This window comes from Anopheles stephensi, chromosome 2, assembly GCF_013141755.1.
Source record: "Anopheles stephensi strain Indian chromosome 2, UCI_ANSTEP_V1.0, whole genome shotgun sequence".
Lineage (NCBI taxonomy): Eukaryota > Metazoa > Arthropoda > Insecta > Diptera > Culicidae > Anopheles > Anopheles stephensi.
Window position 1 is genome coordinate 45,616,342 of NC_050202.1, and position 24,377 is coordinate 45,640,718.

At 49.4% G+C, this 24,377-nt stretch overlaps 1 protein-coding gene across 1 annotated transcript in view; it reads left to right on the forward strand.

Moving 5' to 3' along the window:
• LOC118506891 (calcium-activated chloride channel regulator 1-like) overlaps positions 1-24,377 on the forward strand; it is a 51,312-nt gene that overhangs the window by 23,231 nt on the left and 3,704 nt on the right. The window contains exon 2 of the mRNA XM_036044668.1: positions 22,331-24,365. Within this exon, the coding sequence (XP_035900561.1) occupies positions 22,331-24,365 (2,035 nt within the window). The remainder of the gene's footprint in view (positions 1-22,330; positions 24,366-24,377) is intronic.

Consider the following 24,377-nt stretch of genomic DNA (forward strand, 5'->3'; position numbering starts at 1 on the left):
CCGCCCTTCTGGCAGCTATCCCTTTATATGTCCCCTCCCATCGCTTACGCGTACGTCCTCCCCTGCTTATCCCTTTTTGTCGTACGCGGTTTTCCCAGAGCGATCCATGGATGCGCGCGTTACTAGCATTCAATTCGGTTGGTGATCTGTTTGACCACAATATCTCCATTAATTGTTTCCGCTCCCGTCTTTTGTCTTCTTTATCCTAAAATCTGTTTTTCTTTTCCTCACTAGCCATCTCTGTCTGCTCCCTATATCCTCCTTGTGTGTCATGTATGTTTAGTTATAAGATAAATTGACTTTGTAAAGCCCTTGAGGCAAACAATTTGAATAAAGAATAATAATAATAATAATAATAAAAATTACAACCAGTACGACTACTGCCCTCGCCAGCAGAGCGCGACGAACGGAACTAGAGCGCCGTTGTCACCTAAATAGCATAAGCGCGCGACAAACCATCTCGCCATCGTTTATCAGGGCTTTTGGTTTCGCACGGGGGCCTCGTACCAGCATCGGTGGAAGGCGTAGTTTAATGCGAAAGCTCAATATCGTTTACAGCCAATTTTGCAGCTTTTTACAACCGCTGCTGGTGACTCGTTATCACAGCAAAACCCTCTCCCTAGCTGCTACCTCCAGGCGCGAATTTCCATGACGATAATTTATGTATCATCAAATGTTGCCTTCCCCAGCTCTCTTGCACAGCTGGTCGGTAACAAGCCTTTGTGTGTGTGTGTGTGTGTGTGTGTATGTGTGTGAGTTTGTGTCCCCGGGCTGACTTTCCCGATGTTGGTGTTGTTTTTTATTAGAGTTTAAAGTGTGCTAACTCACTCAAACACTTGTCACAACCACAGCGCGTACCCCCAAAGCCGGTATCGGTTGGCGAGCAGGGAATGATGACATTGACCACACATTTGCACGGATCGTTGGACGATTGAGATTTGCATAGCAATAGCACACGGCCCATTGCAAAACCCATCAAAACGACCGGCAAACCACCATCCGCAACTACCACAACTTGCGTCAGCTAATCATCTAACTCCGGTTCAACAATTAGCCAATCAATCAGGTGCATCACGGTGACCCATTTAAACCGTGCTGCCGGCGGACGGCCGGCCGCGGACAAGCTCACCAATAAATCCAATGCAAATCATCCCCTGCAGGTGCGCTTCAGCGGGACTGGCGGTGATGATGATGATGATGATGATGCAGTTTCGGTGGCGAGCTTGTGTGATCCACCGTTGCAGGGAACCGAACGGTACCTCCGATGCGATTGCAAGATACATACGATATTCAGCACGGTTCCACGGTTTTTGTTCCGTCACGAAACAGCAAACGATGTGCGATTGTCGCTTCAAGGTGAGCGCTCGGTTTGCTGGCCGCATTATTCCTCCACGATGCAATGATGACTTTGCGCTGATAGAGTTCTGGCTCTTTTTAACGAGGAATTCTAGTGAGCTTCAGTCACGAAAGGGTTCTAGGTGAAAAATAAACTATAGGACAGGGTTTGCGAGACGAACTTGAAAGTTCTTGAAAGCAATTCTTGATTCTATCTGAGGTAACGTGGATCACATTCAGGAAGTACTAGAATCTGTTGCAGAAAGTGTAGATTCTGTTCAAGATGTTTTGCAAGCTTTTTCTGACATATCTTGACTGAAATATTACTGACGAGAATTCGAACAGAATAAACAGATTTACTCAATGGCTCATAAATTGCTAGTTCATCCCGAAAACCCCTGGAACTTGAAACATGAGTCTAGAGAAGTGCAGCGTATATTTGTACAATACTTCAATTCAAAACAGCGACCGAATACAACGTTTGGCGCTTTAAGAAACGAGTTCCACCGGTCGAAATTGACTTCGCCCGAAAAAAAGAACGCATAATTCATATTCCATATACTCCACCACTAATGTTACCATCTTCAACCAAATTGCTTCCTGCCCGGGCGATGATCGGTGAAGATATCTCTCGATCGTTCATCTTGTGCTTCCCAACCTTTACGGAATGGCTACGGGGTAATGATGCTTTGCTATACGTTCGCAGCAAAATTGCTCTAATTTAAGCATCCGCAAAACAACAAGCCAGCCCGATGAAGCTAAAGATCTGACCAACCTGCCGTACCTTATGAGGCGAGAAAGCGCCCACGATTACATCACTTTCATTCGAAACACATACATCATCGCCACAGCACGCGAACGATCCGATCCGGATGGGAGGAGGGAGGAGAAGGTTTGGTAAGGAGATCCTGCTAAACCCTTCGGAATTGACGAGCCAAATAGTGTAACTCAACAGAAGGAGAAAAAAAGATACCCCTTGGTAGATGAAAAACTCATCCAAAAGCATTACGTTCACCAAAGAATGTGGCCCGAAACTGGGAAGACGCTGTGCTGGTTGCTAGCTGCTGCTGCTGCTACCACGCGGTTCATAAGAAGCGTAGAAACTAATTTATATTTTCGATTTAGTTTAACGTCCGAACGAAATTGGGCACTTGCGCCACTCTGCGCCCCTTTCCACCACACCGCACCAGCGCCGATCGTTCTCCCGGCGGGGGTTTCTCGTCTGCGATTGGATTGGTGAGGCGAGATCGTAGATTTCGTTCCTGCGCCTGGTCTGCCTAGGATGACCTCTACATCGCTAGGTGATCCAGCGCTAGTGCCCCACGGGTGAGCCCCACGTAATGGCGATAATTTAACACGCGCTTTGCTGCGCCGGGCATCGGTCGTAGAACATATGTTGCCGATAATTGCCAAACAGCCATCAAACAGACCGTGGTCTACAAAAGCGGGAATAGAAAATTCGGAACCCAGAAACAGAAGAAACATTCGTAAAGCTTTTCAGCTAGCGAGCGTTTTTTTTTTTCACCGTCTAGGTTCACGTTTTGAGCTTTCGTCTCACCGTTTCGGTCAGACACAAATCAAAAAAAGAACCTCACGGCAAGCCGAACCAAATCCAGAATCATAAATCCCTCAGCTCGCTCGCTCACAACGTCTGGAACCACGTGCGGGTTTTGGGAGGATGCGAGCGGTGGACTAAATGGTTCGCTCAAACTAAAGCGAACCCTAGCAACCACGGGGGGGGGGGGGGGGGGGTGTTTGGGGGTAGTTGCTAGGGCATGAAATAGTATCATCCACAGTATTTCTCGTTCACTGACTTTGCTCTCTGGCACTGAGTTGTTGGCACGGAACCGAAACGCACACAGCCGGTTCCTGCTATCGATAAATGGCTGTGCGAAGTTGGACGATTTCATCACGGCAAAGCGCAATAGGGGGGGGAAGAATAGAACTTCCTCCATCCAAGAACTTGGACACAATTCCAGTCCGGAATACAAAAGTAAATAATCGAGCAGCAGCAGCAATAGAAATGAAGAAGTGAACGCAAAAAAAACACACACAGAACGCAACATCCAAATCTATGCTGCTGACAGGCGAAAGTTAGCAGACACCACCATGAGAGCCTCTTCGGCGGAGCCCAGAACCCATCCAGAAGAGGGTGCGCGTTGAAGAGGCTCCTGTTTTCGACAAGGGAAAGAGTTATACACCATTAATGGACCAATACCTCGTCTCGTGTATACCGGTATACCCCCGGTGTGGCCGGTGTCAAATGCCGGGGAGAGGTGCCGGGAAGCCGGAGTATTGGGAACCATGGCAGGGTCCATCATAGGTCTATGGTTTCGTCGAAGAAAATGGAAAATGGTTGTATATGAATATTTATGCTGCTAGGGAAAATACACATTTGCCTGTGTGTACGGGTACGTGCGGTGCCTTCGACCCAAAAGTGAAATGGCGAGCAACAGCCACATCGAAAAAAAACCCTTACAAGAGAAGCCTTATAGCAGAGGGCGAAGGCAGCGTTGTTTCCGCTTTCGGAAACACTATCTTCTACACTCGCCTACTGGTGAGGTCTTTCCACCGGCAGCGTAGAGCCGTGTCCTGATACGTGTACGTGTATTACGTTTTATTTCCTACCCAGCGAGTTGGGGAACTTTTAAGCCGACACAATACCGCACGAGAATGAACCCAGCACTCGAAACACTTTCCCACTGATTCTTCGCTGGCAGGCTTCTTCACCCGGTTCGATTTGCTGCTGTAATCGAAACATTCATATTGATTTTTTTCGGGCTTCTTTGCACGTCAAGGATCCGTAAGAATTGAACGGGTTCTTAACAAAACCTTCAAAAAAACGAACGAACGAAACGATACAGACGACGCAACCAGGAAGGAAACCAATAAACAATGCGAACGTCTTTTATGAAAAGGCGTCGCTCGCGTCCGCTAGACGACACGGCTGGCGCAGGTGTAATAAATTACGCTTACGTGTGTGTAAGCACACATGACCTGCCCCTTCTGCTTCAATATCCTCACATTGACGGAAGCATTTCTTCATCGAAAATTTGTAACGCGTCCTCCGGAGCGTCCTCGTGGGCGAGAGAGAGTTCTATTTTCTTCTTCTTCAGGCTTTTTAAAGACTCCCTGCTTCCCGGCGGTGCACGTGACATGCAGGGTGTCAGGTTTTTTTTTGCCTTTCTGTCACGGCACCAAGGCATATAGCTTCTTCGCTGGTGGAGGAGGCATCATAAATTTGCCCCACAAAAGCCGGGCCAACCGAGATTGGATTCACTCTGGGGAAATTCTTCCGTGCCAAAACTTTCACTCGTCTCGTGGAATTGTTCGCATCCTTTTTTTGTTTGTTTGCTGCGAAGGCCTTCTCCCCGTTCAACTTCAAAGTCAAACACAACCGAAAACCCGGCACACAAGGATTCGTAATGCGGGGGTATCTGCTGAGGAAAATATAAATGAAGGGTTGGAGGGAGGGGTGACGGTTTTTCTTTCCGTTGTGGGTGAGTGAAAATTTCGCGTGAAAAGCGATGAAAATAATATTACCCACCAGGCGTTCCCTTTGAACCAGTGTGGCACAGGATGTCCAGGAGTCCTTCTCTTCGCACACCAGCAGACTGCAAATGCCTTCGCAAATTGATAAGCTCGAGGGCAAGAAATAATTAGGAACTTGGGCACAAAAACCGGGAATCCGTGTGGGATCCTTAAGCCTCCGACGCCGAGTAATAATGATTTTCTCTAGAATGTGTGCGTGTGTGTGTGGGTTTAAGCAACATTCCCACGATTTTTGTTGCAAATTATCCCACTGCAAACAAATCCCAATCTAATGGCAGACTGTTCACTTCCTTCCAAATATAAGCTGAAGAGGCAGACAAAAAAATATTCCTCAGAAGGAATCTATTGTGCAAGTTTTTTCCATCGTCTAATCCTCCGCTTCTTTTTTTGCATCATCGATTTGATTCAATGCATCCCCGTAAAGCGTCCCAATTCAATGCGTTGTTACGGAAAAATGAGCTAATCCGAAGGATGCTCCTACCTCTCGGTTCGGTACCTGTTCTGTTTGATGCCTCGCTTCACATCAGAACAAACGTTTCAAACTGCATGCACCTCCATCCATCAATCAGCCCGGTACACGCATGAGGACATTCTAGGTTTGTGGGTTTAAAAATCTGTTCCTGAGAGAGAAAGGGACACTGAAGGGAAATGGAAAACTAAAATCCCGACCGCCCTTCTCGTCCATAACGGGCGACTTAGTAACGATGCGTATCGGTTCACGGATCTTTGCTCGCACGAACCGATTTGAGCCCGGCTCGGCTGATGATGCAACAACATCAACGGAAAATCCTTTCTTATCACCGGCGCCCATTTCAAAAGGAAGCCCGCAAAGGAACTACTTTCGTGTCGCTCTCGTGATAATCTTGCCCCGAAAGGTGAACTTTACACGATCGACGGTGATGGGCACAACCTGGGAATCCGAATTCCTGTCAGGCTCAAAGGTTCGGTTGCCGGCGCGGTTCTACACGAAGCTGATGGATGGTTGGATAGATGGATAGACTGCTTATCGAAAGGGAACACACACATTTTACACACCAAACGACAACCGAAGAAAAGCCGACCGTTAACAGTAATACACACCGCCCAAAACACTCTCCAAACAGACACACACACACACGCACAGAGGACGAAAGAAAAATCCCCAAAAAATACATCGAACGAAACACCCAGACTCAGAAACCGACGCGCAAACCGAAACGAGAAGGAAGCGCTTTACGACTGTGGGCTGAACCTTAATTTAACCTGCCCGGGCTAGGCCGGCCGCTGGGGCGGCCGACGTGCGCACACCAAAAACATAAATATTAGATTAGCCGCGTGTAAATATGAGAAATTAAATTGAACTTCCTGTGTGAAGGCAGCGGACGGAACTCCCCACGCTGAGCCGACTAATAAGACGACCGCATTTCACCGCTCAAAATACGCACGCGGACGTCCCCGGGCGGAGCCAATGGAAGTGACCCCGCACGGGAAGCTCCGTGGTTTTGCACGGTGGTGGTTCGTAGGTGTTGCCGACTGGGTTTTGGCCTCCCAGTTTTTCCAGGAACAACTTGCTACAGCCGACCAGATTAGCCGTCGGGTATACACAGCCTAGGCAAATAGGCAGGCTTAGCCAACTTACTTTTAAAAGCCGGACACCCCAACTCTTCGCTAGGTGGAAGCCTTGCAACGAGCAGCTCCAAGAAAAGTGCTACCCAGCTTCGAAACGAAGACAATCCAGCGGACAGAGAAAAGGTTTGGGAGCGCAAGACGGTTACCCCCCGAGCCCATTAACCTTTTCGTCGTTTTTTGACATGGGACTACCTTACCTTTTCGCGTCGCGTAATGCTCATCGGCTCATCCAGGGATGTCCGCCGAGTACAAGCAATCGCGGATTTGACGATGGTGTAACATTTTAATTAGGCAGTCATTTTGCTGACCCATCTTGCACTGTGTATGTTGACATAAATCAACTCGAAGGGGCCAATGGGGGTGGGGCTCGGACCCCAATTTGTCAGCCCTCGCGAAGGGTTACAAATGTGACCATTTAAAGCGGGCTAGGTTTAAATTGCGATACTTGGACGGAATTTTCCCAACGAAGAATTTTAAGAGCAGCAGTAAGTTTCCTCCAAAGAGAATCTTGTGTTGGTTGTAATCTCATTGCTTGCAGCAATTTAGCTCCTACGTAGCGCCACCCGATAGCCTTCTTATTTGGGCAACCAGAAGAACAAACTCCTACAACGAGCTTTCGCTAACCATGGCTCCAACTGCTATTGTACTCCCCGAGAACGTACATATAATGTGGGGTTTTTTTGTTTTCTCTTCTCACGCTGCTAACCATCAAGCTGGCTGAAGAGAAGAAAGCTGGCTTCCGTTACGGCGCATAATTCACAGGATCTTATTAGCCGGCATCGGTTTCCGTTCCGTGCCAGAATCTCACCGAGTTGAGTTTGTTTTTTCTCTCGTCATTCGCCTCGTCTATTTTTTTGTTTTATTAAAAACGATAATTCATTAAAAGTCCTCTGCTTCCTTTCCGTCTGGTAATATGAGATTTTTCTTTCCCTTTATGCTTGGTCGGCCTGATTCCGCGCGTTGGGAATCGTATCACTTCGGCAAGCAACCCTGGAGCGACAACATTGGTTGCGCTGGCCTACCTTAAGCTGCCCTTCAAGCAATGCTGCATCACGCGTATGTGTGTGTGTGCGAGAAACACACGCAAAAGGTACACCGAGCCGATGAGCTGCATCTCCTTACACGGTGGTTGTTTAGGCACCAACCGAATGAATAAAGAAAAGAAAACCCAGTATCCCAGACCGTTTACCGTACGGACTCTGGAACCTGATCGTTTTTCGTGTTTGCTTCCAGCCATTCAATGTCGGATAGTGTTCGGCTGCCGTTTTGAGAATTCGAATGCGCGTCTTCCAACTGGTCTCTTAGGCCTTGGTCAAATTTCTTGAAGAAATAGAACGACCTTTTTTTAATGTGGCTTCCCACCGTCGAGCCACTGCCCAGCAGCATATGGTGGTTGGTTCCCGTCTCGCACTTGACACATCAGCGAGACCTGGCGGCAAGGTGTCGAGTTTATGAATATGAAGAAAAACCGGAGCACAGCCTTCTGGACGCTTTCGGGAGAAAAGTGGGCTTCTACGCTTTCATCGGCAGTTGGTCGCGTTCCGGGACACTGGCCCACCGTCCGTCAATATGGTACCGTGTGGTTAGAATTTCTTGAGGTTAAACCATTTAACCATCGTCGACGATCGCTCCGACCCGTCAACCGTGTGTGATATCGAGGCAAGCGCTGTGCTGCAATCATGAAATCTGAAACTGGCAGTTTTGTTTTTTTTTTATCTTCTTGAAGTCCCAACTGTCCCAACTAAAGAGGAGGTTAAAAAATAAGAACAAAAAAGGTTCGTTCGTAGAAAACAAGCTCCATCCGGGACCGGACCAACTGTTACGTCCGAGCAATCATAGCACTTGGCAGCATAATCATGCCACGCGATCTTCCCACTGCAGGATTGCACGATCCAACCGAAAAAAAGAGAACCAAACAAAAAAAAACCACGCGTGTGGACACTGCACAGTTCGGCCGTGAAACCACTAATTAGAATACATGTCCCAACGGGGGTACGGTTGAAGAGAATGTTTACTTTTATGATTAGACTTTACTTTTTATGATCTTTGCTGATGTGTTTTCACTCACTTGCCAACTGCCGAGACTACGATTCCAGGCACCCCTCCTAGGGGAGTAGAGAAAGCGAGAGGGAAAGAGTGAGAGAGAGGGTGAGGGACACCCAACACAACACTACAATAAAACTGTGAAAATGAGTAAACACTGAACAAGAAGAAGAACACGAAAATTAGAACTCGTCTCCCAACAGAATGCGCCGAGGACCGATGGTGCTAATGGTCAAATAAAAAAGCTCACTTAACGATTCAAACCCCGAGGATTTCCGCCCCAAAAGTCGCCCAGAGATATCTCCCCGGCCAAGGATTCCCATTCGTCCGGGGGTAGAGATGCTGGCCGCGGACATGCATGTACCAAATCAGCTTCATAATAAAAACATATTCACTGCTCAACACGACAACAAACATTCCTTCCCAACGCCCCGTTCTGCTGCCCCACGAACTGGGCGACAGACAAAACGCAAAGACAAACATGGTCATAAAATGGGATTAAAGAAGAGAATCATGATGTCCACGTACTCAGCGGTTGGGGAGCATTGGGGAAGGTAGAACGGACTAGGAAAAGCACCAAAATGTTGCACTGCAACCAACGTGCCGAATATCTGCTCCGTTTGAGAGCCGAAAGACGTGGAACGACGTGGCGTACACTGCTTGCCCGATGAATGGTGTCAGCACACAAGTCACAGTACCCGAGTACTCCACCGCAGGACAAAACTGACAGAAGAATTCATAGCAATGGTTTAATTGAATTAATTAACGTTAAAATGTTATATTTACACACACACTAACCGGTGCCGGGAGGATACCAAGGAGTTCCTTAAGTTGCTCCATTTGGGCGGTAAAACGCTTCAACTTTTACGAACCCAGACCCAAGCTTTTACGCTTCGAATCCCTGTCCTCGGGCTGTTCGAAAATACAACGGTTTAACGAAGCTTCCAAACTGCCACCTCTCAACACTGAACTGCAAAATGAAAACTTTTCCACACCGTCACCTTTAAATGACAGGGCCCCGGGTTTGCGGGTCGGATACTGCATGATCGAACAGGCCTTTGGGGGCGGTGAGCCGTGCGCGGCAGCTGCATCCCGGCCGGAATACCAATCAATTTCCCGCTGGAACACTTCGGCACCGAGCATCAGACATCGCCATCGTCCCGGTGTGCTACGGTGGTGGAATTTTAAAACTTGATTCCACCCGAAAAACCTCGACCCTGCCGGCCCGGGCGTTCCGAGTGAGACATTTCTAATGCACTGGTGCTGGTGCACCGCGGCGTTTGCTCTTTTCGCACAGCAGCAGCCGCCCGCGGTGGGTCAAGCTTTTGCAAGGAAAATGGTCGAAAAACAGCACAGTCCGACGTGACCGGACTTGCTTACCGGATTTGCAATTGAAGGGTGCACACGCTGAGGGCCTCACACAATCGAGCGGAAGTTTATTGCGATTGTTCGAGTGGGAGAGTTCGACCGAAGCGTTCGAACCGGATGGTGATGTTGCTTTGTGCATCGGAAAAGTTTGCCCATCGCCCGCTCTTATACTGCAGGCGATCAATGCTATCGAGCCCGAAAACGCTCTGTTAACAGTCGCATTATCCCTTACCCGGGCGGGTGAAAAATATCCCAATAAACCGATAAACCAATAGTGCAATCTGCTCACTTTTTCTTTATCGGCCACCTCGAGCAAGTAATGTCTTGCGACGTGTGAGATCAAAGGCGACGCAAAGGAGCACACTATTCATAACAACCGTTCGAGCGATCCAGTGCCCACTCCATTAGGTCCAGGGGTGGGTAGGTGGCAGAGACACACATCAATAATCCTGCAACCGCGCACTTGTCGATCGGGGGTTTCTCCCTCCACTGCTGGGGACACTTCACAATTGCATCGCTCGCACAGCACAGCAGAGCAAAAAGCCATCAAAAGTGAACCAATTTGCGTCCGTCCAACGATGGAACACCATGCAAACGAATTATGCCTAGTGATCGAATGAAAATATTTCACACAAATAGCGCCTATTATAACGCCATCATCGACGCCGGCGACAGAACTTTAAGCGCATGGCAAAAAATATTGCGAGCGCATTGATTCGATTGACGACGCTTGAGAGCATAAATCACGGACCGTGCTTCGTGGTTGTGGAGGACACTTTCACGCTCCGCACGCTATTTGCACGGGCACTGATTTATTGGCAGCAGCTTGCCAATCGGAACGAGGCGAAACCCGAACGATTGGCATTTATTTTAGTGGATCAATTTCGATAAAAGCCGCAGCGCACCGAATGCGGTGCTGTCCTTCGTCACCGCAACGGGTGACGCGCGCCCAGACTGTCAATCACAGACTCCAACGCCACCGGTGAGTTGATGATGAGAATGTGGTAAACGGAAAGCGAAACAATAAATTGGAAACAGGGCGAGAGCGCGCGCGCCAGCGAAGATGAATTCCTGAAGCACTAGCTCCGATAGTAGTGCAGGCATACCCAATTTACAAGTGACACTAGACTAACTAGCGGCGGTAATTTACGGTATCGATAATGGTATTGCATCGGTCCTCGGTCGGTCCAAGTGCTAGAGATAGGGCCAGAGCGACGCAGAGCCCGTGTAAAATATGGGAAAAAAGTGCTCGCGCGAAAGTTGATGACAAGTTTCTTCTTCCACAACTCGCCAACTTTTTGTGTTTCCCGTGCGAAACCCGTCCGGTGATGGTGTGATTTGTTTTTCCCCGGAACGTTGCTGGCGTTGTGGTCTGCAGCGCATCATCGAGTGCAGGCACCGCAGCGTCATCATTGCAGTTTGCAGCCAACCCGTTGCACACCGGGCACCGGGAAACCACCGCAGAGCGAGGCTCACTCGTAGCGTGGTGAATTGGAAATGATGATGCAAATTTTCTTTGCTCTCGTTCGTAGACCTCCCCAACAGCCTGCCTCAGCCCGGCCTTCCTTGCTCCTTGTTCGCCCACCGGCAAAAAAGGATGCTAATGTTCTTTTGCGAATGGCTTCCACGGTCACCACCAACCGGCGATAATGATTTTGGTGGTGCTTTCTTGGGAAATTGATTTCGCCTGCACCACGCCAAACGATGTTGCTGGTGGTGCAAGCAGTGTTCCGCTTTCTCTTCCTCCTGTTCCGCACAATCTCTGGGATGGATGGAAAACGTCCGTCTGAGGCGAACGGTAGAGAAGCGAAAAAAAAACACTATCGCGTAAACGTCCCCATCACATGCCTAAGGTGACGACGATTATCTTCGCCGTGGTCTAGGATTAGCCCTTGAAACGAAACACCAAAGGACAGATAGGCAGACAACTGCAATGCTGCGGTGCATCCTCAAGTGCAACAGTAAGACCCGCTGATCCGTACCGGTGATATTGAACGCGCCTAACCCGGGGCCACGTTTGCATAGGTCCCACTTAAGTTCCAGGCAGGCAGGTAGTCCGCCACAACTGCAAGTGACCTTTCGCGCAGAAACATTCGACGACGGGCAAACGACGCTACGACGCCGGCGTAATAAGCATTCTGCATCCCCAAATGCAATCAGCCAATTCGTTGGCGTCACCCATTACCGTTTCAGCAATTCCGTCGTGGGTGCGGTACGTGTGGCTCCCCATCCAGCAGCTTGTGGAACTCTAATGTCCCCGGAACGAAACCGGCAGCGCTGGCAAAAACAAAAACAAAAAAAGAAGCGCAGAACTCACCAGAAGTGCAATCTCCACCGTGCGGCAGAGGATGATCCATCCACTTGGCCGCTCGTTCGCTCCGCACACCGATTGAAAGTCGTGCTACCCCAAAGGCACACGGCGGCTTCGGGGACGACCACGGTCACAACCACGCACGCCAATGTTGGAGCGTAAAATCACGGTGGGATATCTTTTAAAATTCAGAAAGCATGTTTAACCCGGGGCCAAATCGAGATTGCGATTTCCGACGAGCCTTACCGTTCCCTAACCGGTTCCCAACCCAAACCGTGACTCCACTAGGCATCACATCTTCGTGCCTCTTAGGCAGCAGGCTCCTTCGTATGTGAGTACACCGCGCACCACACTTGTTTCAATACTTGCAGCTTATTTCAATACTTGGAGCACACAACTTTGGGTCGACAGTTGCTTCCCAAACCGACGCGCCACCTAGGGAAAATAAAGCACGCTGGTGACCCAAGAAATGTACATTTCTGCTGACATCGCTTTCGAACGGCGTGGAAATGGGGTAGATGGAAATTTGCTGTATGTTGTGTGTGTGTGTGTGGGGCGGAAAAATGTTTGCTCATCCTTCGGGAGGTTCCCACAAAACCGTTTGGTTCTTGCTTACTTCTTCCCCCACCCCTCCCTCCCATTCCCAGTCTCTTTCTCTCGTCTTACCCTGTTCAATTCCCCCAAGGAAACTTCGCCCTTTTGCCGGTTTGCGGTTGGCCGGAAAATGCTATCACCCTTAAGAACGTCGATTGTGGTTTGAGCTTTTGAGGCAAAGCTTGGGCCGTTTTTGTTTTTGACCTGGGCCTGTCTCTCCTGATCTTCCGACCAATCTGTGTTTTTGTTTGTTTACATGTGTGGGGATTTTTTGGTTTATTTTTCGTGGTGAAGTAAAGCTAATAAATTCTTTCTTCTCTTCTCTCGTCTCGCAGGTAAGCAACTCGAGCTCGGAGCGAAAAGATAGCAACCTCACAATATTCGGCAACAGGTTTGAAACGGATAGCTAACCCATCCCGAGGCGTGTTGATGGATAAGAAGATGAGAATGCGTCCTTTTTAATGGAAATCGTCATCCACTTTCAGTATGCTATATCCTTCCAGCAGCCGTTGACCTCGCCGCAAAGACCAAACGCGGGGCAACCAATTTATTGACAATGTCGAGTGCGAGTTGGTGGCTCGCAATCGCAAAGCTTCTTCTTGTTTAATGGAACAAGCAAACATTACGCAGCGCCCGCAACGAGATCAATTCCCGAACAGCGATGAACGGCCATATGGAGTTTATTATCTGACGCCCCAAAGCTTATTCCCAGCCGCACGCAGTATATTATGGGCAACTGTCCACTTTCCGGGCCGGCAATAACATAAAAGCTAACATACGACCTAATTTAACGAGCCCTTTTTGGGGCTTCTCGGTTTTTCTTTCTTTTTTTAATGCGGCGAGTGCGAGTGCAAGCGCGAAAAATGAACAAATTTATCCCTCGGAAAAAAGATGGCACCAAAAACAAATACAAAACGCGGAAACATGCCCGCAAAACTTGCACTATAATGCCTTGCGGAAAGATTATAACTCATAATCCACAACAGTACCCGCCATTCGCGAGCGCGAGCTGTACGGCAAACAGAACGCAAACAGTTCTGCACAGCAGCAGCAGCAGCAGCAGTCGCCGTACATTGCGCACCAATTGCTTATGGGTGCCAGAACAGTCGCTTATGGCCGAACGCCAGAATAAATAAAACAAACCTCGAGCGCACCACTGCAAATGCTCATCCGGGGCGACATTATTTGGCCACGCGGATGAGCACAGCACAGCGGTATGAAGTTTCATTCCTTTTCGGCCAACTTTATGGCCAATATATATGCACACACACACACAGCGCTCGAAAAAAGGATGTCCACAGGCATCCCCGGGAAGTTGTGTGGGATGTTCTCCCAAGTTGTCCCCGCCGGCAGTTAGGATGTTTGTGGTTTACTTCACGATCGAAAGCCAACAACAGCGGGCCATCGGGAGTCTTGCTTGTGGTAAGGGACGTCCTTCTACTTTTTTTTGTACCAACGATTCCACTTGCTTAAGCTGGTCACGCAGAAGACGTTCCCGATGCAAGAGATGAATAGTATCGCACTAATTGCATTGGCACGGCGACATGCACAGCGACCGAAAGGAAGCTGCACACACAAAAGGTGAAATGGTTTGGCTTGTCGTCCCGTCTTGTCTTGCCGAGCACAACCCGCGATTTCTAGCCCGCGAAAACCGGGCCAGCTAACGCCGCCGCCACCCGTCGACAGCGCGAGAGCACGTCGGGTTTCGTGATGATGCTGATGGCCCCTGGGGTAGATGTCGAAGGCAGCGCAACACCGCTGCTGAGAACAACTGAAGAAGCTGCTGCTGTCGGGCGAAGACGATCTTGGGCTCTCCTGGGCTCCGCGAGCGCAATAAACAACTGAAATAATAATAATTGTCGTGATTTGAAGTCACGTTCTGCAGTACATTAGCATGTTTCGTTTCCGACGACCCCGCATCGCTCATTCTATCCTCCCGGCTCCCTCTCTGGTCTGGTGTGGTGAATGATGTGGATTCTTTTTCTCCATCGTGACCCCGTGCAAGCTCTCCCGGGCGGACCGTGGACCTTCTTTTCGCGGGGACCAAACTGAGGTTTCAACTGCACGCGGGGCACTATAGTGTGTAAGCGAGGTACAGTTTTAATTAAATTTAAAAGAAAACTAAACGAATCGACTCGACCCGACCCGAGCACTTAACGCACATGTACCCTCACTTTACCGCACATCTATCCGCAGTCAGGAGTTTATATCACGCCTTTCCGAAAGAATGCTCAATACCCGGGCGCCGCTAGATATACGAGCGGGGTTGTTTTAGATTTATTTCTCATTCACACCCTGCCAGCTGGACCTGCCTTCCCGTCACGACACAGCCAGCTAAATGGGAAACTTCAAAAACTGACCGTTCGCCTGTCAAGTCCATCGCTAATGGACGCTCCACAGACGGTACCGGTGATGCTTTTTTTTTTTTTTGAGATATTGTGCGTGATCTGTTTCTGGTTTTTATTCCCGCGAGGCTCGACTGAAAATCGTTCAGTCTTTATGGTGGATAAGATTTACCCATGAAGGTTTCCTGGTAGGATGAGCCGTACACGATACTCCCTAAAGCGCTAAAAAAAGCCGGGAGGGTGCACTAAGTTCCTCGGCCAGACATCACGGAGAGCATTCGGGGGAAGAGAACCCTGAGATTACCGACAATATTGCGCTTTAATGGTTCGTAATCTAACTTTAAATGCTGTCGGCCGTACCCCCACGGTACGTTTCCCCAAGGGCACAAACATTCCATTCTAGTCCGAATTCGGAGGGCGGCACAGGCTTTGTCCAGGCAGACGACTCACTCCGAGCTGGGACTTGGTGCTTTCTGGAACTGGGCGACACTCACCCACCGTAGCGATTGGTTCGGCCGGATGCGTAAACACAAATTTGGCCCCAAATCAATCCCAACCCCCAAGCACGTGCCCTCGTCGTGGCAATCTCGCGGGAAACGGTGGTCACCGTGGAATGAAAGCACCGCAAAACGCGCGAACTTAATGTATCAATTCTGGTGTGCTAGCGCCCCATCAACGGGCGCTCCAACGTCACCACCGTCGCTTGGCGTCGATAAAACTGTCAATTACACGTGATTTTATTCTCCACCGCCATCGAAGCACAAGACGACCAAGGACCCGGGCCGGCATTGTGTCTTTCTTCCGAGATCGAAGATGATGATTTTATGAGCTCAACCGTGAAGCTGATAGGGCTCGCTCTGTTGGCAGGTGGATAGCAAGTGGCAACAAGCGACGAATTGTGTTTTAACGATCGTTCGCCCAAATTAGAGGTTGTTCGGAAACAGAAACTCATCCAAAAGTGCCCGCCGGCAGTGTACGGTGCGGCTTTCTTCTTGCTGACGCTAGCAGACAACATAAATTAAAGCTTCGTTAATGTGTGAGCGTGCCCGGGTCATCTTTGGCGGGGCTGGGTCCCCAGAAATTGACATTGACATTTATCGATTCGCGGACATAATGCTCTGTGGTACGATGTGCTTGGGCGCTACAAAATTAAACCCAAATGACTGGAGAAGCCAAAAAGGCGTCCTTCTTTCGCTTAAACTTCACGTGCTAATCAGGTGCAAAATGCATAGAACCAAAGCGAGCTTGCTGCAAACAAAACACCCAAAGTTCTGGCAAATTTCCCGCGAGCGATACTACGGCGGGTTAGATTCTTCTTGCCGTGTGCTAAAATTTGCATTTGTTTCTCCGTACACTTGTGAAAGCAAGTCGCAACACGCACCATCGCAACCATCCCAACAGCGACAAGACGAGGGAGTTTCTTGGAGAGTCGAAAGTTTTGCACGCTTCCTCGAACTCACAATCACGGCTACTAAAACAAGGGCACAGCAACCAAAAAAAAAAGGAACCTCCCGTACACGACCATATAATTTAGCGTGTGAAGTTTTTAACGAGTTTTTAAGAGCCACTCAGCTGCACGTTAGTGTGTTCTGCGCGGCACCGTTGGGATTCGATGATGCGAGTGAGAATTTTTGGGGCGCGGTCCAAACTGTGGAGCGTTTTGAAAATTGCCATTCAACAGCAACCACGTCAGCGAGTCGGCTTTTTATCCGATAGAACTGTCTCTAGCTTTTTAGAGTTTGTGGTTAGATAAATTAGCTTGCTAGCACTGCAAAACTCCCCAAAAATTCAGGTCACTACCGCAAAATGCAAAAATCCCAACGCATTCTCTCGGTAGCCATCGAACGAACCCTTCTTTTGGTGCAGAAAGGCATGAATCAGCGATGGATGAATCGAACCATTAATCGTACGCTGCCCACAGCGACGGAATGTCCTTGACATTCTTCCCAATTAGAATTGTTCCCTTTCAGCAAATCAGCAACAAATAGTTTTCCGAAGAAATCCGTTTATCTTGTCGGGAGTTTTTTTTTTTTGGGGATTATTGCTACAGTTTCCAGCTTGTTTCTCTCCAATAAGTCCCGATGATTGGTGACCGAATGGGCTACCGAAAATTTTTACAAATGTTCTGCAATCCGATCGATCGATACCAACGATGTGCAAACGGGCGCAAGGATTCGCACGCCCTTACGATCATTATGTTGTATCATCCCACAGGAATCCTCCGAAGGTCTGTCGGGTGATTGTTGTGTTTTTCCACCAGGATAGGCGGGATTCGCACACGGAAACGTGTGCTAATTGACTGAGCTTTCGCTTTGGCACCGACTTTCGTCGGCGCGGGTGCATTCCTATTCGATTGCAGTGAGCGCCTTCGCCGTGAGCAATTCTTGGAAAACTAGCGGGTAAAGTTTTGTTGCTAATGCACCTATGCAGCCCCCTATGGGTTGTTTGTTGCGTGGTTCTTGCTAAAATCGTAATCTGCCAAAACTACCAAGCAAGGTGATCAAAAGCTTAGGTGCCATAAATCTATTTTCCCAAAAGCTGAGGGAAAGCAAGATAAGCAAAAGATTATAAAAAATTTCTTAAATAAAATAAACGATGCGGGCAACATTTCATGAAAAATCTATAATCCATAAATCCCACAACAGAGGACACACGCGATTGGGTGATGGGAAAAAAGGGCATCCAACAAGAAGGACCAAAATTCGAGAATAAAAGATAAATATTTGTAAACAGCTGTTTCCCCTAAACCGATTGCGTCAAGGAAAAAAGGTCAACATTTTTCCTTTTTTACTTTTTTTTGTCGGTAAGGTCCACTTTGACCGGATTCCCATAATATCTTGCGGGATGCCTGTCCGTTCGATCCTGCCGGTTCGGACCTGTGCCCGCCGGTCGCTTTCGTTTGGCAGGTTGACGGGAAAATAAATGGAAATAGAGAAAAAAAAATAAGAAACCACCCGTAAATGTAAACCGTCCGTAAAATCGATCGACCGGTGCGAACAAAAGCACAAAACGATCGACTCCTAATAGTGGTGCATTAAGCAAAAGGGACAGCGAGTGAGTGAGTGAGTGACTGACTGAGCATAGACCAAAACATGGGAAAACAAAACAACAAATCATCAAACAATCAATCGGAAAAGGGAAACATTCAGCTTTTCACTTTCATGCCCATTCGTCGTCGTCGTGGACGTCGCCGTGGGTGTTTGGTGCCTTTCTTTCATTCACACACTCTTTGCACAGCATCAGCTTACAGCGGGCAACAATCGCGCCCGAAACCTTCTTAAAAAAAGCTCGACCCGAAATTCGATCCAAAACACTTCGATCGTATAGCATTTCCGATTTGTGCCCGCTGTAAGGAGAAATGTCACCACAAATAAGAAATGCGCAAACTTTTAAGGGGCCTGCTGAAGAACTGTGTCAAGCAAGAGTGCACGCGGTGTGTCCACAGAGTCCCGGCATCGGAATCGGATTCGCGCGGTAACGAAAGCGTGAGAAAATCCACGGCATCTTGAAGCCTGTTTGCTTTGCACGTTCTCGAGCTCGCCTCGCGGAGTTCCGAGGGTGGCTCATCGAGAGCATCGAACATCGGAGCAGCAATAGTAGTAGTAGTAGCTGTTCAAGAGCATCGTAGAGCGTGCTTTGTAGAGGTACGGTACGGTAGTTCCTACACGTTTGCCATTTACAACAGGCTGAAAACTACCGAGGACCGCCGATCGCCGTCATTGCACAATGGTTGTACACGGGGAGATCGGTCGATCGGTTGCTGGTTTAAGTTTTGTTTCATATTTTATTTCTCGCACGGTGGAATTATGTTTAAATACCTGCGGTCTGCCTACCCAGTCCGGTTCCCCAACCGTTTCTCCACTCGGCACTCCAACCATTCTCCATATATCTCCACGCGGAGGCTAAAGTGGCTTCGCGGGTGCAAGTTTTTATAACGTTCCGTTTCGCCGTTCATCTTCGATTCTCCCATTCGATGACCATCTGGCGATGTTTGGAATTCCACCCCGCGCCCTCCAACGCCACCACAATAATCGCCTCCACCACCAAGTGTACGTCCATCTTTCGTGCTGCGTCTGCCTAATCATTCATTGATTGAATCTCGGTTCGTTCGCCATCACCCCATCTGGCCGTTCTTGTCCGTGCAGTTTACATCGCATTAAACAATCAGTACGGTGTATGGGTTTTTGTAATCGCGCCACCAGTAGTTACGGGTGGCGACGAGCGAGTTCAAGCTGCTGCGCTTGATTGAATTTTGCTCAATTTGCATCCCTGTCCCTGTTGGTTGGCCAACCTGACGGTTGTTCGTCACCATCATCATCATCATCATCGCTGAGCATTTGTGTTCTCTGCTGGCCCAAAAGCCACCACACAACAACGCATATCCGAGCGCATCGAGCCGGGTACACCACTCCGAAAAACCCATTACAATTCGAATTGGTTTGGATTTTTCTAGTCATTCCGATTCCATTCTCTTTGCGCGGGACAAAGTATACAAATACAGCAGGGAACACACACAGAAGAAGAAGAAGAAAAACCATCATAAACCACATAAACTCCTTCTCCTCTGCTGCTCTTCTTGTCTGGTTTGCTGTTGCCGAGATTTGTCCGTTTGTTTGCTACCTTTCGGTGATGCTGCTGCTGCTGGTGGAGCGTTTATTAATTTTGTTTTTGTTTTTCTACGTGTTTGCCCTTTTGGGTGGTGGTCACTCGAAAGTTCAAGCATCCAGCGCAGCATGCGTGCGTGCCCTTAGAATTCGTTCCGAACGGCAAACAAACCGCGGCCTCATCGTGCGCGCTCCCGCGCATCCACACGCACACAAAACATCAACAGGTGGTCAAGAGACGAACCCGAGGTTGGGATTTTTTGTTTTTGTTATTTGTTCCTTGTGTCTTCCCGGTTCGATTTACACAACGGCCGGGCCGATAGAAAGATAAGTAGAAACCATAAGCGTACGTTAATCGGGATCCTAAATGCTTTACATTCTCAAGGGTCGCGCGTTACGGCGGCATCGCGTTGTCATCTTCGAAGATTCACTTTCCACGCCGCGTGTGTCAACCAGCTCTTGCTCTCTCTTTCTCTCTCCCTTGTCCCCGTTTACCCAAAAACACCAGTCTAAAGGATTGCCTACTTTTGTTCCCATCGAAAAAAGGCTTCAAACTCGCCTCCAAAGCCAGCCTTCGAGAGCTGGCCTATTCCAAATCGGGCTGCAGGTAATAAATTTTGCCCTTTTCTTCCAACGGCCGTACAGTGCCTTTTGCTTTTTGCGCGAAATGTTTAGCAGCCTGGCTCCAAAGCAGAAGAAGTGACTGTCACTAGTGCTTTGCAGTGCTGGGAAACTGTCTCGTTTGGCGTCGCTTGCCAGCGTACAGCTTGAAGCCACTAGATGCTACTAGACGCTGGCGGAATTTATCTTCGCCTGACAGCGACTTCGTGAGCGCGGGCTTTAGTATGGCAAACTGGAGAGAAAGACGCTGGAAAAAAACACCGAGAAACAAGTTTTGCGCCATTCAGCGCTTCTTCGCTGCCAGCATCTCGAATGATGAATGCCCTTTTCAATTTAAAAGGCAATCTAACTGGAGTCTATGGCTGGAAAAGGCTACGGCGGTGATCGGATCGAGGCTTGCAGGAATTGCAGGCGGGTAGGGCACCAAGCTAGGGAATGGATGGATATATTGTCGATGCTAAGCGATCGCGGGCCTGAAATCGCAGGACTTAGAAAGGTCGCAGCATGCCATTAGACGGTGGAGGATCTTTTACGCCGGGCAGATGCTGCAGCACGCCACTGTCAAATTGTCTCCGGAGGCAAACGACGCTGATCGTGAGCGTCGGAAGAAAAGATGCTCAGCATTATCTCCCTGCACTGGAGTAACGAATTTGTTGCAATCGTGCCAGCAGCTTCAGCCAGCCGCAGCAAAACAGCTGCAGCTGCATCCGTTCCGTTTGCAGATGCACAACTCGTTCGCTCGAAGATCGCAGGCGTATCACAGGATCCCCATATAATCACGGATCCATCGATCCGAAATTGGGCAACAAAACAAAACAAAACCTGAGTGCAAAGAGAAACAAAGGTAAATTTAATGCACATTAAGACCGCGTGCCACCTGGAGGGGCGTATCGAAAGATGCATGCAAACCGATCGTACTATGCGACCCGACTTAACACAGAAAGAAAGCAAAACAAAACCAACAAAAAAAACCGGAGCAGATGAGTCTCAGCGGACATGTGAGAAAGTGCGAAACGCCAAATACAAAAGAACACTCATAAGGCAAACGCCGTCTTTGTCGACGTCCGCGTCGCGAAGGTAAAGGCAATCTGTTCGAAAAGGCCACCTGTCGCTCTAAGCTTCGGCGTTTCTCGCTGTTTCTCGGTGGAGCGCATGAATAATTAAGATTTGAGATACCCTTACGCAAGACGCACACGCACAGCTTCACCGACAGAATCCAATCCTGACCCCACACACGCGTGATTTGCGTACGGGTTAGATGGGGATGATCACGTCCGATCGAAGACGTAAGTCGAAAGAAAGCCTCCAACCTACGGTATGCGACCTCACTTTCCATTCCGGTCAACTGTCGTGGCGTGTCGAGCAGTCGCGAAAGATGTGTCGTCGACTAATGGAACGGCCATTAGTGTGGCTGGTATGCATGGGTGTTTGAGATGTTGCCATCCAATCGATCATGGATGTACAGTTTTTTTGTGGTTCTCATAGAAACCTCCAAAAAAGATGATGATGATGATGATCCGCTCAAACGAAAGTGAAAAAGCGATGGATTTGAATCCATTTTGGTGTGGGGAAGGTCATTATGAAATGTTCGCACAATTACCAATTGCTCAACCGTCCAGCTAGCGCTAGCGCAGAACGAGTGGCGGCTGCATGAGACCCACTCGGGGCCTGGTCAAATGTCGGTCATCGAACATGGAACGATCGTTTCACGTTTGGCCTCGAGCACTGCCACGCTAGGCAGATAGAAAATTGGAAGGGATCTGCATCTTCTGCGTTGAGAAGATGGTGGTTGCATCTAGCTCAGCTTTTCTACCCTGTAATTGATGAAGCGTCGCATCATCAAACAGAAAAAAACAGTTCGATCGTTTGCAATGTAACCTCGTCTAAAAAGAATTCCAATTAGATGGAAAAAGTTCACTAACATTACGTATCCTTTTGTATCATTACAGATTATGCTAACGTCCGCATCGCAGTACCTCTTCAACGCACTCGACAGCCGGGTGTACTTCGGCGAAGTGTCGGTAATCCTGCCGAACCATTGGCCCCAGTCCTGCATCCCCTACAACCAAACGCGCACTTCGGCGAGCGGTGAAACGGCGGACGTCACCATCCGACCGCACACCAAGGCCGAACCCTCGATCTGGACGCAACAGTACGCCGGGTGCGGTGAGTCGGGCGAACAGATCTACGTCGACCCGGAGATACTGGGCCGTGAGACAATCTGGCGGGAGTTTATCCGCGAGTGGGCCAAGTACCGGTACGGTGTGTTTGATGAGATCGGGTACGATCGCGATCCGGTCTATCCACGGTGCTACATTAACGACGAGCACAAGGTCAAGCTGACGGGCTGTTCCGATGCTCCGGTCAACGATGAGGGGCTGTGCGGTAGCCCGTCCTCTCCCGTGCCGGTCCCGTACAACATTAGCCGTGTGTTGGACCCGAACGCACGCACCAGCATCATGTTTGCAGCAGAATCCAAGAGCGTTACCATGTTCTGTGACGAGGGCACACACAATCGTTACGCACCGACAAAGCACAATCAGATGTGCGATCGGCGTAGCACGTACGACGTGATACTGAAGCACTCGGACTTTGCGCCGCAAAATCAGATGGAGTTTAACCCTTCGGTGATCATTAACACGGTGCCAAAGTTTAGCTACAAATCGCGCAAGCTCACCCGCTACGTGATCGTGATCGGGCAGACGTTTGTGATGCGAGAACGGGAAACGTGGAGCTTCCTGCGCCGTGCCATACGTAAGTGGATCGTGTACGATCTGCCGGCCACCAAGACCGAGATCGGTATCGCACTGGCAAACGATACGGCGACGTACGATATGCTCCCGATCACCTCGCTGCAGATCGAGAAGAACAAGGACCGCATCGCTTCCTTCATCCCGTACACATCGAGCGATCTGAACCGGCCGACGTGTCTAAGCTGTGGCATTTCCGACGCCATCCATATGTTGAACGAGCAGACGCGCCATCACGGACCAGCGAACTCGATCATTCTGGTGATCGCACCCGGCATGGACATTGAGCACGAATCGTTGGCACGCTCGGCACGTGCCTCCAAAATTCGTATCGCCACTATCAACTACCCGATCGTGGAACCGAGGCGTCCACTAGACCCGTTGGCGCACGAGACCGGTGGCAGTGCGTACTCCGTGTTTGAGTGTCGTGACAATTCGGAAAAATCGCTCGTCACCACGTACTTCGAGCTGTCGAACGCCCTGTACAACATCGGCAAGCTGTACTACGAGGGCAATCGGAACGAGTTCCCGGTGGAAATTTTCCGCCGTGTGCTGGTCGACTCCGTGGGTGAAACCAACGCTGCGCTGCGAAGCCGCACCGTGACCGGGAACTTTATGCTCGATCCGTTCATGGGCCCACCGGCCGAGTTTTTCATTTACGTGCACAACTCGGAAAATCCGCTTGTGTCGAACGTGCGCCTGACGAACCCGAACGGCATCGTTTACTCCTCGATGAGCGATGCGCGTGCTTCGGTGCGGCAACTGTCCCTCCTGTCCACGATCAACGAAACCGGCATCTGGAACTATTCGATCGAACGTTTCCAGGGCACTCCGCAACCACACTATGTGCAAGTGATCGCTACACCTCGCTCGAAATACGCGCCAGTTATAACGGCACGAGCCTGGGTACATCGGAGCAAGGCCGGCGGTCCGATCGTACTGTTCGCGGAGGTGAAAAAGGGAGATCTGCCCGTAGTGTCGGCACAGGTCGAAGTCACCGTTACCAAGCTGGAACGCATTTGTGAACGCTTCCGCGAACCAACGGTGCAGAGTGATGAACGGTTCCTGCTGCTGGACACTGGTGCTGGGGATCCGGATATCACCAAGGGTGATGGAGTCTACTCGCGCTACTTCAATGCAGATGAATTCGGAGGTCCCGGAACGTACCAGCTAGAGGTTACGGTCAGCGATCGCGGCAACACGGCCTACACGCTTGCGGATGGTGCCAGTTACAGTAAGTATCCCT